Below are 12,533 nucleotides of genomic sequence, written 5' to 3'. Positions count from 1 at the left end.
AATACCTGATGTTAGTTTGAACACGAAGCAGCCAAAGTGATAGCATGATGGTTTATATAAGAACAGTTTTATGTTTTATCTAAGTGTCCTCACTTGCTGCCTCCTTCTGCCCTCACTCTCTGCCGTTGACCTCCTTCTTTTCTCCTTTCATTAAACAAATTGCTGTATTCTACCAACTGCAGAGGGTCATGTTTGTGTCAGGATATAATTTTTAAGAAAAAAATCATTCTCGTAAGTATTTCCGTGCTACTTTGATGGGCCATCAGTTGCTATATGGCACGTTGAGTAACGTGATCCAGTTTGTGCCACCACATTTAAACAAAAAAAACGATGGAAACGCCCCTGGCAGGCAGACTTTTTTTTTTTTTTGCCTCGTCCCACCTTGCAGCTTTTCCTGGAAAAGGTAATCTTCCATAGACATAGACGATCTTCGGCACAAAGTAGGCGTTCAGTTTCTCCCTCCCTCCGTGGGTCAGCGTGGGCGGCCCCGTGTGGCAGGAGCAGAGCGAAACACGACACGCCGCCAAAGGAAGGGGGGCAGAGAGAGAGCACGAAGTGTCTGAGTGAGTGGAAAAAGTCTGAGGGAAGGAGAAAGAACAGGAGTCGGTACTTTTGTTCGCCTCTGAAGCACCGCTGTTGGACTGTTGCTGAGGATGAGGAGGGTGATGATGATGGTGAGGAGGAGGAATCGACCATGCGACATGGCTGCAACAAACGGGATGAACATTTAGACTCGTCACATTCCGTTGCTCCAGCTCTGAGCAGCACGGCTCCTCCAAACTTTGACCTGCGCCATTCAGACCCTGGCGGCTGGATTTCCCCCCCTCCTGAGACTCGGGGCAACTTTTCCGCACCAAAACCCCCGCAAGTGAACGAAAATACTCCGGCGCAAAAGTTTCTGGGCAGGCGTAGATGTGTCGCGTTATACCGCTAAACTCCATGCGAAGTTTGCGGCTGGTTTTCAAGTTGAAAGCGGAGCCCGTAATCGGCGCAGGCTCCTTCTAACAAGCCGCCTGTGAGAACAACACCGGAGGAAGGAGTGGGGGTGTCGCTGCTAACTTCGCTAGCTAACTTTGCTAAGGGCTAGCCAACAAACACTCAAAAGTTGACGGGGAAAGTGAGCGAAGCGGCTGCGGCTCACCGAAGACGACCACAAAGATGAAAACCCCGGCGGACACGGGTGAGTGAGCACCCAAACACACTTAATAATAGTAATAAAAAACTTTTATCACCCGCTACTGTTCTTCAAATGAAAACAACAGGGCTTAGCCTCGGCGGCTAAGGCTGGTTAGCACGCTAACAAACTCTCCGCTCCAGGGAAAGTGTGACAAAATTATGGCGCTAGAGAGAATCCATCCGAGCCTCTTGTTATTGTTTTTAATAACCCCAGAAAGACTCTCACTCATGACCGTTTTGTTTACACGTCTAAGAGGATCGAACCATCCCCAAATGAGCTATTTGAAAACTTAAAACATTTAAGGTAAAATGAAGATGAGAGATTTACAGTAAGAGTTAGCCTAATTTTCCGGATCAGTGGTGAGGAGTCGGGGTCAGCGCCGAGGTTCACCGTAACAAGAGCTCTGCATTTGGTTTATTGTTGATGCCACAATGCACCCAGTTTCAAATTTAATGAGTTAGTTTGACTACACGGGTCATTAACACTGCATGCATTGGCACTGATAGCGATGCAGCCACAGTTTTCATGCAGCACCTAGTCTGGAAGAGGTTCCCAACGGTAATTATAAGTTTGTTTATCTGCATTGTTGTGGAGGAAAGACACCACCTCGTTGTGGTTGGTGGGCCACATGCAGCCCAGTTTGATCTCCGGGTCCAGACCAGTAATACCGCATAGTAACCTATATTTTAAAGAAACACCCCTTCAGATTTTTCTCTTTTTATGTGTAAGAAATGGAAATCTTGACCTTCACCACAGTCGAGGTTTCAGAGGGAAAAAAGAGAGACCCCTTGCTACACAACTAAAATTAACAGAACATATTTCTGATCAATTTTCTGGGTTATCTATAACAAAGGAAAAACATCACATCACAATGGAAACAGAAAACAAACCACACGTAGTTCGAATTAAGTAACAATGTCAAGATATATATATATGATTCAAACAGTTGGTCTACATTTAGAAATACTTTCTACACACTTTCACTCCTGTGTGGTTAGTGTGGGCATGACCGCACAAAGAATAACAGTGAATTTTCACACTCTACAGTGGGCCAAATTGAGCCCTTTTGCTGGGCCACATGTTATGACCCGTCTTGCTCCGACAGAGGAGTGCTGAGAAAATAAAGCAACTTTGAATTGAAATGTGTTTGACGCCACTGAAATTGAGAAGGGGAATTTCTGTGTAGAGCCATTTAAAATCCAAAGCTTACCGAGCTTTGACCAGACTTTAACGTCAAGGAAGTGATGAAATGCAAACTACTAACCAGGTGTTTTGATTGTTTTAAGCCGAAGCCAGCCCACATTTCCACTTATCACTACATCAAAGCTTGAAGAGGAATGTGAAGAGTGACTACATAATTGGATTGGGAACTTAACTAAGGGTGCAACTGATAAGGGTGACCAGATCCAGACACAGTAAATGTGGGGCAGAGAGAATGTGTGATCTGATAAGTCTAAGTAAAGAAACAACACAAAAAACATTGCTGGTAACAGGTTCGGCATTAAGAAATGTCTCTTCAAATTTCTCATCACAGCACAAAACAAAACTGAAATGAATAGGTCAGCCTGCAGATCAGGAAGTTGCTTCCAGTGACCAATCTAGTGTCGTCAGTTAGGATTGGGCCGATATATTGGATTGTTGCATATCTAGACCACGCAACTCTTTCAGCCACACATTTCAGTCTAGTTTTAGTTTTTATTTGTTAGGGATCCTTCACAAAACGTCAATCTCATAAGAGATAAGATCGCTTATACCAGCGAATTCCCCAGGTGCACATGATATAACGTAAACTAAAATATCAATGCTGTGTGGGACATTGTTTTAATGTGTGGGATTGAGAGGACATTATTTTTTACTTATTTTTAAAGTGGGACACCTGGTCACCCTACATAGGAATGAGGTGATTGTTAGCTGAGATATTTTAACTGTCCTGGTTAGTGCTGCATATTTTTGTGTCATTGTTTAGTTTAATGTGCTCTGTGTTTCCTGCAGGGCACTTTGAAAGTAAACCTGTCTGACCCTCTGACACGTGAGAATTTGATCCGGTGCGGTTAACACCTTTGCTGGGACTTTAAATGGAGTTTAACCCAGAAATCTCAGGCCCTGCTATTTGAAATTCCTTTCATTTTTCTTCGACATGTTTAGTTTCAGCGAGATTATTATGATTTTCCATTCACAGGTTATGATTTTCTTCCATTGTGCATTTAGGTGCTCTTAAACTCAGTTTAGTCAAAAGTGCTTTGTGGTAATCGAGGGCAGGCGTGGATCCAGCTCCCATAATAGATGTTTGAGTGGGGAATGCCTCACCACAACACAACATCATAATTAGAAATACGACTTTCAGATCTCTTTGTTCCCCCAGATAACTCTTGGATCACAGAGTTATGAATAACGTGAACATTTTTTCCCAGTGGGTGCTCTTTAGCTATATGGATCTGAACATCGTGCTGAAATAAGTTTATGTAATCACAATGAGCAGCCAGTCCACTGCACAAAATACTCAACAGGTGCAAGAAATGTATTTTTTGGTGCTGAAATTAAAAGTCTTAAACAGTGACCACTTTATTTTTAGAGCAGCATATGTGGCCTATTTCAGATGTCTGAACATTGTAGCCCTCTCTAAAGACTTTAATTATCCAGAGGATCAGATTGCCGAAGCTACATTGCATTTCCTTTTATTTCAAAAGAAGTGGACCAACGACTGTTTGAACCATTCAGCAAAAAGATAGCTACCTTTGTCTGTTTTCTGAATGATTTATTAATTTGGCTCTGCTGATAAGATTGCAAACAGCTTAAAGGAGTTCACACTGGTTGTTGGACTTGTTTTTAAGTTGTTCCTGCTCTTCGGCATTTATGGTCTGATTCATGCTGACTTCCTTTAGTTTCTAGGGATTGGAGTAAAGCTGGTGAATCATGGGTTTAAATGACACTGTCTGTAGCGTTTGCATTGTTATATGATGTAGGTCATTTTAGTCTAAAGGCCTCTTTTTTTGTGAGGGAAGAGGGTGTAGTACAATGGGTTTAAGTACCAGAGCACACCTATACAGTTGTTTCCTGTCTGAAGAACCTAGACATACCTGTAAATAAAGTCTATGAGCTTCAGTTTGTATGCGTTCTCCCCGTTGCTGTGTGTCAGCCTTTAGGGTTATCATGCATTAATTTGACTTTTATCACAGAAAGCCTGAACTTTGTTGTCTATTTTTTTTTTTTTACTTAAAAATTACATTCTTGGTATTGGAAATAGTTTTTACCTGCATGAAACAAAACAATAAGAACACTTTGACTACAAAGCACTTGTTATATATAAAAACCAATCTTCAGGACTTTACAGGACTTTAAAAACAGCAGGGCATTTTTTAGCCCATCCTTTTTCCCCTCAAGTCTAGAAACTCTTGTTTCATGTCTGTCATGATGTTTTCCATTGAAGTCATGGAAAAGTGATTTTGATTTTTTTAATCGTTCACTTCTCAGTGCTCTACCTACATTCTTCCTCCCTCGTATTTACGCGTACAGCCCTTTTCCATTAGTACCTACTTTGATCGGCTTGGTCCAACTCTACTAATTTTCCAGTACGATCGAGTACCACCCAACATACGTGGGGTCATTGTAGCATGCGTCCAGAAGTCCCATAGCGCCATTTGTATGTGACATGAACAAAACAACAATGGAGGACATTGAGGCAATGGTATACCTTTTGCTTGGTCTAAGGCATTTTGTCAGACTCGGCGACGATTTTGTGGTGGAGATGCTCTCATGACTAGTCTGTTGACGTCACGTTTTCGGATCACCTCAGATGCGAGTAGGTACTAGTGGAAAAGGATGTTTTAATATTATCTAATAAATCTCTTCAAGTTCTTGAGAAATTGTCTCAAATTCACTGAGTCATTTAAAGGTGCTGGTAACTTTCAGGGTAGAACGTTTTCTTGATGTGTTAGTTAGCTGGTGTGCTTAATAAGTCAAAGCGCTTTAAATGTCAGTATGACAGCTTTGCCTTTTGAATTTTGCTTTATTGGTTTTCTTGCATGGAATATGATTCACTGATTGAATTTTAACCAGATCACTATTATTTCTTCATCTTGAGTGGGGAGTAAGCGGTACAGCATCATTCTAGCACACTTCTGTACCAATGAAGGAGACCCATGCCAATATTAAAGGCCCCAGATGGGAGCCATGATCTATATATAAATGTATACATGGGCCAACCTCCACTCTCTTCCTATCAGGAAGTCTGAAGTCTGGCCCCACCAGCATCAGCTCCAATTTTCCGCTTGTGTTACTCGTTATATCAACAACACGCCACATTTGAGACGTCACAGCTGTAGACAGCGAGGACCAGCAGGCCAGCACGCTTTGTTGCACACTCTTATGTGTATATGTGTAGTGAAAGGAGCCATACATGAGCAATTAGCTGGTGTTAAGTCTGGTAAGGGCAGGGCTTCTGTTTATGACTGAGTGTATTTGTGTTTGTGTGTGTGTGTTAATGTGTGTGTATATGTGCCCACATGTCTGTCACTCTGCGGCCGTACCTGACATTAATGTGGTCACAACAAAGTGAGTGTTTGACTTTTACCAGCGTGTCCAAATTGCCCTTGAGGAAGACCATTTGGTTGTGGGCAGTTGACTCAGCTCGTTGTAATTACAGGAAGAACGACTTAGACATTTTTTATGCAGATTGAAATAGCTCTAATAACACTGGTTAGACCGGAGCTAATGAACCACAGGCTCATTTTGCTTTAAAAAAAATGATGTCGTTAGTTTCCTTTGGGAAGGACTCTGTCGTGTTACTGTCTCACCATTATACTGAATTATACTGTTGGCACCAGCACAATTACTGGCGGCACAATTGCACTACAAGTTGAGGCTCAGTTGTTTGTCTCGGGGAAAGTTTGAAAAGAGGAGCTGGCTGCTGATGTATAGCGACGCCGTGGTGCACTTTGAGTTTTAAGACGCCCTGTCTCTGCGGGATTTGTCAGAGGCCGCGCTAGACATTGTATGTCTTTTTGACAGACAGGGTCATAAACTTGAATGCTTCTATGGTGAAACGTTTGCAAGAGCATATAGTAAAAAATCCAAATACTTTTTTACCTTTTAAAAAACAACTGAGTCTGTAGCTCTGAGATTCACTCTGTTGACCTGTCAAAGACTCATGTTACTGCTTAACTGTAAGAAATCAGACCATCTATGATGTGTTCTTAGCATTTGAATGATTTAATGTTGTGGTAGAGGCACCATTGGTGCTTTAATTAACTAAATTACAGCCAACTTTCCAGACGTCTTTGTCACCGTTTTTAAGAAAGGAAAAAAAATCTCAGTGAATGAGATTTCTGTCACTTACTCCTCGTCCACTGCAGTGTGCTTCAGCTGAAAGAAGTAAGGCACATGGTTTTACGTGGGTGAACCTGTGGAAGGATTTTTAACAGTTGCCTACAGTTGCATTAGTCCTTGGATCACCAAGCGTCTCTCACTTATGGCAGCGTGTGAAGGAAGTGTCAGCTGGCTCTTTGCTTCAGCTCTCTGTCCATCTCCCCTATGTTTCCTGTGCAAGCTTCCCAAGGATCACAAGGCCACAGCAAACTGGGGCCTTTTTGTTTTTTTGCCCCTCTCAGAATAAACACACAGTGACATGGGCTTTACAATCATTTTAATATTAGAGTTCAATTAATTTCACTGTTAAATAATTGCAAGTGATTTCTGCCTGACTTGCTCTTGTGTGACTGATATCGGGCAATAAACTGGATGCCAGTCTCTCCTGTGGATACTAAATAAAAGCAGAATATGTTTTGGAGAGAAATGGCATTACAAAAAAAACCCCCAAAACATAAATACTGGTGTGACAGGATGTACCTTTCTCTCATTTTCCTCCCATTATGTGGTTGCTGTGAGTGATCGGGTCGCCCTTTGAGTCGACCTGATCACATTCCTGATTACTGCTGAGCCAAGCCTGGGCAAGCAGACCCTGGAAAAACCACAGCAGAGTGACGTCAACATTTCTCTGGTGTGCTGTCAAGAGGCAGCTCGGGTCAGCTTTGCTGTGATCATCTGTCGATGTTACGGCGGGCCTCTTTTCCTGGAGGTGTGTATGTACAGTGGCTTTAGTGACCCATACAAAGCGTAGATAATAGACAACAGGTTGCTCGAGCTGGGACATGCTGGCCAAACAAACACAGAACGCTCAAACACAGGAAAACCTGACAGTCTGAGAGATGAGCGTTGACAGACATCCATGCCTGAAATAAATTTTTATTGTCCTATTACCTCAGGTTGTGTTTAACTATGCCATTGCTGTACTTTCTGCTCTTTCTGTCTTTGCTTTAGTGGATTTTTTTCCTCTTGTCTCCATGGTTGCACTGTTTGTTTTCCTGTCCTATATTTTACAAATCAAGCAGCTCATTTAAGCATTTTAAGTTTAAACTGCAAATGCATTCGAGCTTTAAACTTGTCTTTGGACTTATCTTGCCTTAATGATGGTAATGTTACCTGTCAGTTATCTGTGGACCTGCTCTTTTTCCTTGATAGTTAAAGTAGAGTTACATTTTTAGCTAGTATCCCTCCAAGTGCACATCTTTGAAGCTTGTCTCTGTATGAGAGCGAGAATTTCTGATACAGCAGAGAGCCTCACAGAAAAAGCATGCCAGGTGTCATCCAGGTCAGGTGTCAGTCCACCCCTGCAGCACTGCTGGTGCAAACTTGGGTCAGAACGTTATGAGATCTCTGTAATTGTGAGAATTTACTTCATCGTAAATGCAGGGTTCGATTAAATTTTGTGCAGTAGCTGCAATCCCAAAACGAAATTCCAGCCCTGAGTGGTGAATAAATTGTGGCTGTATCGATCATTTTTTTGATTACGGATGTATACATGAGAGAAAACAGACAAAACAACATCAATCAATATATTGGTCTGCATATTCTTATAGATTTTTTTTTTTTTTGTATCTCAGCAACCAGGCTTAAAGTTTTAGGAGGTTTTTAATTGCTTTGCCTAAGGGCTCGGTGATGGTTGTTGTGTAACAGCTTTATCGTCTAAAAGCCTTATCTATTCTCTTGTACTGTGAAGCCATTTAGGAATCAACAATTTGTAATGTTGCGCTATAAAGGTGACTTTTTTTTAATAAACACTGATAATTTTCATTCTTTTTTTTTAAACTTCATGTGGACCTCCTTTGATTCCTCCTCCTGCAGGTAATGATCTCCCACAGTTCCCATGCGATTTCTAACAGCACCTGTAGTTCAGTGCTCGAACTTGTAAAGTGCAGCTGTGGGCTGTACATGCTGGCAGGAAAGCTATAACAATCAAGCAAACACATTTCCTGTGGAGATGAATAAATTATTGTTGCACCTCCGGGGCTGTTCTGTATTATGTTTTATTGAGGCTACTGACGGAGAAGAAATTGTTCTCTTCTCTTCAGTGATACATTTCTTCCTCAATGTGTGGGGGTTTTTTGTTTTTTTGTTTTGTTTTGTTTTTTAACCTTTTTAAACTGGTGTGATTTGAAAGACCCTTCTGTTCTGTGATGGAGAGGCTGATGCTACTATCTGACATATATGTTGAAATTTTATTTGGCTGACTTGTTTTTAGCTTGTCAGATGCTGTTGTTATATTAAAAATATCTTGAGGTGACGCCACAGGATGTTCAGTGGTTGCAGGGAATTGTAAAATGGAGCCCTCCACCAATTATTTTTCTTGACAGTTTTAAGCTTCATGTGAAATTGTAACCTTAGAAAAACACTGAAGTGTTGTCCAATTAATATTAATATCAGAATTTCAGTCAGTGATTGCCACAGACTAGCTTTAATTGGTATATTAACTTAACACCCACCAAGTCGCCAGTGACCCATCAAAGGTTTCCAGTTAAGTTGTTATCAACCTTGTTTTTTTTTCTAATTGCTTTAACAGTATAAAAGATGAATGTTGTCACATCACCCGCTGGTTTTGAACTCTACATTATAAATCCTCAGTGTTCGAATTTTGGCTCCAGATATATATTTTTAAGTCAGAAAGAATAATATGTTGAAGAAAGGGTTGAGTTATGAGCTATCAACTATCCATCCAGACCAAAACTATCTTTTGTAGAAGGTTGTAAACATGCTTGAATAGTGAAAAGTTCAACATTTCAAAATGTGGATCTGTGGGGATTGATTCACGTTGGGAGTCGACCTCCAGTAGCCACTGGATGAACTGATGTTTTTTTTTGACTTTTTTTTGACTTTTTTTTCCCCCTTCACTGGGAAAGAGATGATGTCACTGTTGTGTAAATCTTTGATATCGTTTAACTATTCTCAAGATATTGTAGTCCTGCCATCGGTCAGAGGGACTCTAACTCCACCTAACAGACCATCATGTGGCGGCAGTGCTAGGTCTTCTCTGGAGATCCGCTGCAACCTAGAAAGTCTATCTAACCAGAACCTGGCTCATCTGTTACTACACAAAGCTCATCAAGGCTTCAGAGCAGATGCCTGCTGTTCAATATAGTGGAGTTGAGACCATCCACAAAGTGAGGAACTGACTGAGGAGAAAAAAAAAAGCATGGCTACACCTTTTGCTTTCATGTGTCTCCTGCTTCCACCAAAAACAGTCTCATTCAGTGAGTTATGGAGCTTTCATCACTAACCTGATTTAGACAAGGTGCATGCGTCTCCTGATTTATCAGTGCACATTTGTACAGATAGTATCACATGTTGCTCAAAAGAATGCGCTCATCTCTCAGTCAGCCTCAGTAACCGTAAGCATTTATGATCGAGTGAGTTTGTGTTGCCTCCTTGACAGCTGACCCCCAGTGGGGCAGATGAAAAGACGAAGCAGGTCAAGTGGAACCAACGATTCACTTCACCGAGCAGATAAGAAAGAGTTTTGTAGCAGGACAGCTATCGCTGGAGCACCTGACAGGATACAAGCTTTCCGGCTTCACTCATGTTCTCACACACGCCCGTGAATCTCTTTTGCATAAACTTGAAAACATGCATATAATTCTTTTGGCATTTTATATAGTTTGATGTTGTTTCGGTGTGTGGGTCATTATTCCATAATTAGGCTTCTCATATTTAACGTTTAAATTTCCACAGTTCAGTAATTTAATTTTTTTTAATGTTTCTACGCCAACTATTTTAAACCAATGTGAATCAGCTGTGCCGTTGCTAAAATAGGTCATTTTAGAAGCTAATCAGTATTTGCAACTAGTTACCAAATGAAAAGCTGATATCTTTTATATATTTATAGCAGTGATATGACTATTTATCTATATAAGTGCAGACAAATCATTTTCCCTTGAAGCTTTTTTGGAGACTGAGAAAGACAGAAGGTGAGGAGGTAGGGATGTGTTTTGTCAGTGGCTGTTTTGGCTGGAGTCATTTCGACTTAAAGAGGTGTGGAGAGTCATGCCGTGTGTTATGGCTATCATCTGTGGTTCGTGGAGAATGAGAGGAATGGGAGGCTTCCCTGGCTGGTTTGGTGTCATTTATGGCCAGAGGGATAGAGGTAGGTCTGCTTTCTGCACACTGCACAAAGGGGACAGACTAGGTGTGGTCCTGTATAGCTCTGTATAATACTGCCAGCATTACCGGTGCCAGTAAAATAGTTACAACCAAGTTGGTGTTGGAGCAAAAATGTCCACCAGATGCCATCTGTTTTTTAGGGAGTCTGTTTTAACAAAGAAGCATGGTTAGAGGTAGCTTGGCAGGTTATGTTCAAGCAATTAGAGTGACCTACAGTGGGTGGCAACATCTATTATTTTACAATAAAGTGGGAGCATTGACATGTATTAAATCCAGCAGTGGCATTCACTGGAAAGGAGCTGTGGTGCCAGCGGAAAGTCTAGAGTAAGGAAAAAAAGAGAAAAGAATCAGTGCTAATTTATAAAGCAGTTGTCAAATGATGTAAAGCAAATGAGACACTTTTTCAGACCACCTTAAGAGCCACCGAGGGAAAAACTCTGCAACAGGTTGCAGTGAGGAAAGAGCTCCATCTGGTTTTGTGGTGTTTGGACTTTGGGTTGATGCAGGCCAGACTTTTCCTGCCCCTTGCCCCTGCTGGTATAGCACCTGATTTTTTTTCTCCTTATCCCCACACTGCCTGATTTACAGTGTGACCTATACAGCTTCAGTACTAATCTTATTCATATTCTCACAAATATAAACCCTGGTACTTTTCCCAGTGCTAATCCTACAAACCGGGCTTGTTGGATATGTTTATTAAAAACACCTCCAAAACTCCCGAGTTCTTGTGTGGTGCTTTGCTGAGGTCATTACAGAGGAGCCAGACATTGATTCAAACAGCTGTGCATGGCTCTAACCTCAGAGGTTTGGCACACCCACAAATCAACTATTCAAGACCTCAAGAAAGGGACACTTCTTACTCACACCGCTCAGCAAATGTGGTCTCTTTAAGTTTCTGACCACCCCTGAATGCATCACTAGTATGTTTGCATTCACAGGTTTTTTTGCAGACATTTGAAGAAATTTAGAAAACTGAGCAAAAATGGTAGAATTTGCAAGCAAGACAGCCTTCTACATGCAGCTCTGTTTCTCTGTTTTAAAGTGCATTTTATAGTATTAGCCGCACATTGCACAGTCTTGTGTTAAGAGCTGAGACTCTTTGTCATAGCTGTGTTCAGACCAGCAAACTTTTGTGTGTAGACACCCCCAAAGCCCCATTTTAAGCCAAGAAGTACCCTGATCATGCTGAAGGATTATTAGGGATGCTTTGTCTGATGATCTTAAAAATATGTTGTCTTTTCCAGCTTTTTACAACAAGTGTAAAGTAAAATACATAAAAGTAACAGAGTCAGCATCACAAAATTGTTGATTTGAGATGCACGTGCACCTTCTACAAGAGTGCATGTGCATGGCAAAAAGACAGTGTGGCTGTAGTCTTTATAGTAAACACAGAAATCATTACTTGTAAAAGAGTCACTGTGTTCAGATTAATTAAATCCCAAGCTAAGAAGCATCTGAGCTGGCTCTTGGCTGTGTCTGAAGGACATATTTCTTATGCATGAATGGAACTGTTTCCTCCAGCTGGTCTTTAATGATTTCTTAGCAGCACGTAATGAAAAGGATCGTCTTTACTCACGACAAAGGCAGCAGCGCGTTAGCTGTATGTTGGCTTAGTAGGTATACGAATACTTCTCATCACATTCAGTGTGTTTGTGATAAATACATGCAAAGACAGGCAGCCATCCTTATTCTTATCCCCTACTGTGCATTTTGCAGGTTTTTCTTTTTAATTATTATCATTAAATGTGCAATGAGGTGCCCAACAGTTAGTCCGGGCTTATCCACATTTAAAGTAAACACAGGTTTATGCAGCAATTATCTGCTGTCACGAACCTTGGATTTATTCAGAAACAAGCAGTTATTTTAG

At 41.2% G+C, this 12,533-nt stretch overlaps 1 protein-coding gene across 1 annotated transcript in view; it reads left to right on the top strand.

The window, feature by feature from the left end:
• Positions 1–434: 434 nt before the first annotated feature.
• Positions 435–12,533, top strand: part of erf (Ets2 repressor factor) — a 40,917-nt gene continuing 28,818 nt past the window's right edge. The window contains exon 1 of the mRNA XM_005749349.2: positions 435–1,180. Within this exon, the coding sequence (XP_005749406.1) occupies positions 1,159–1,180 (22 nt within the window). The 5' untranslated portion in view covers positions 435–1,158. The remainder of the gene's footprint in view (positions 1,181–12,533) is intronic.

Source organism: Pundamilia nyererei, unplaced genomic scaffold, assembly GCF_000239375.1.
Source record: "Pundamilia nyererei isolate P.nyererei 1_Seehausen unplaced genomic scaffold, PunNye1.0 scaffold00242, whole genome shotgun sequence".
In the NCBI taxonomy this organism is placed as follows: Eukaryota; Metazoa; Chordata; class Actinopteri; order Cichliformes; family Cichlidae; genus Pundamilia; species Pundamilia nyererei.
Note: the sequence above shows the minus strand (reverse complement) of the source record. Positions and strands in the feature narration are given on the sequence as shown.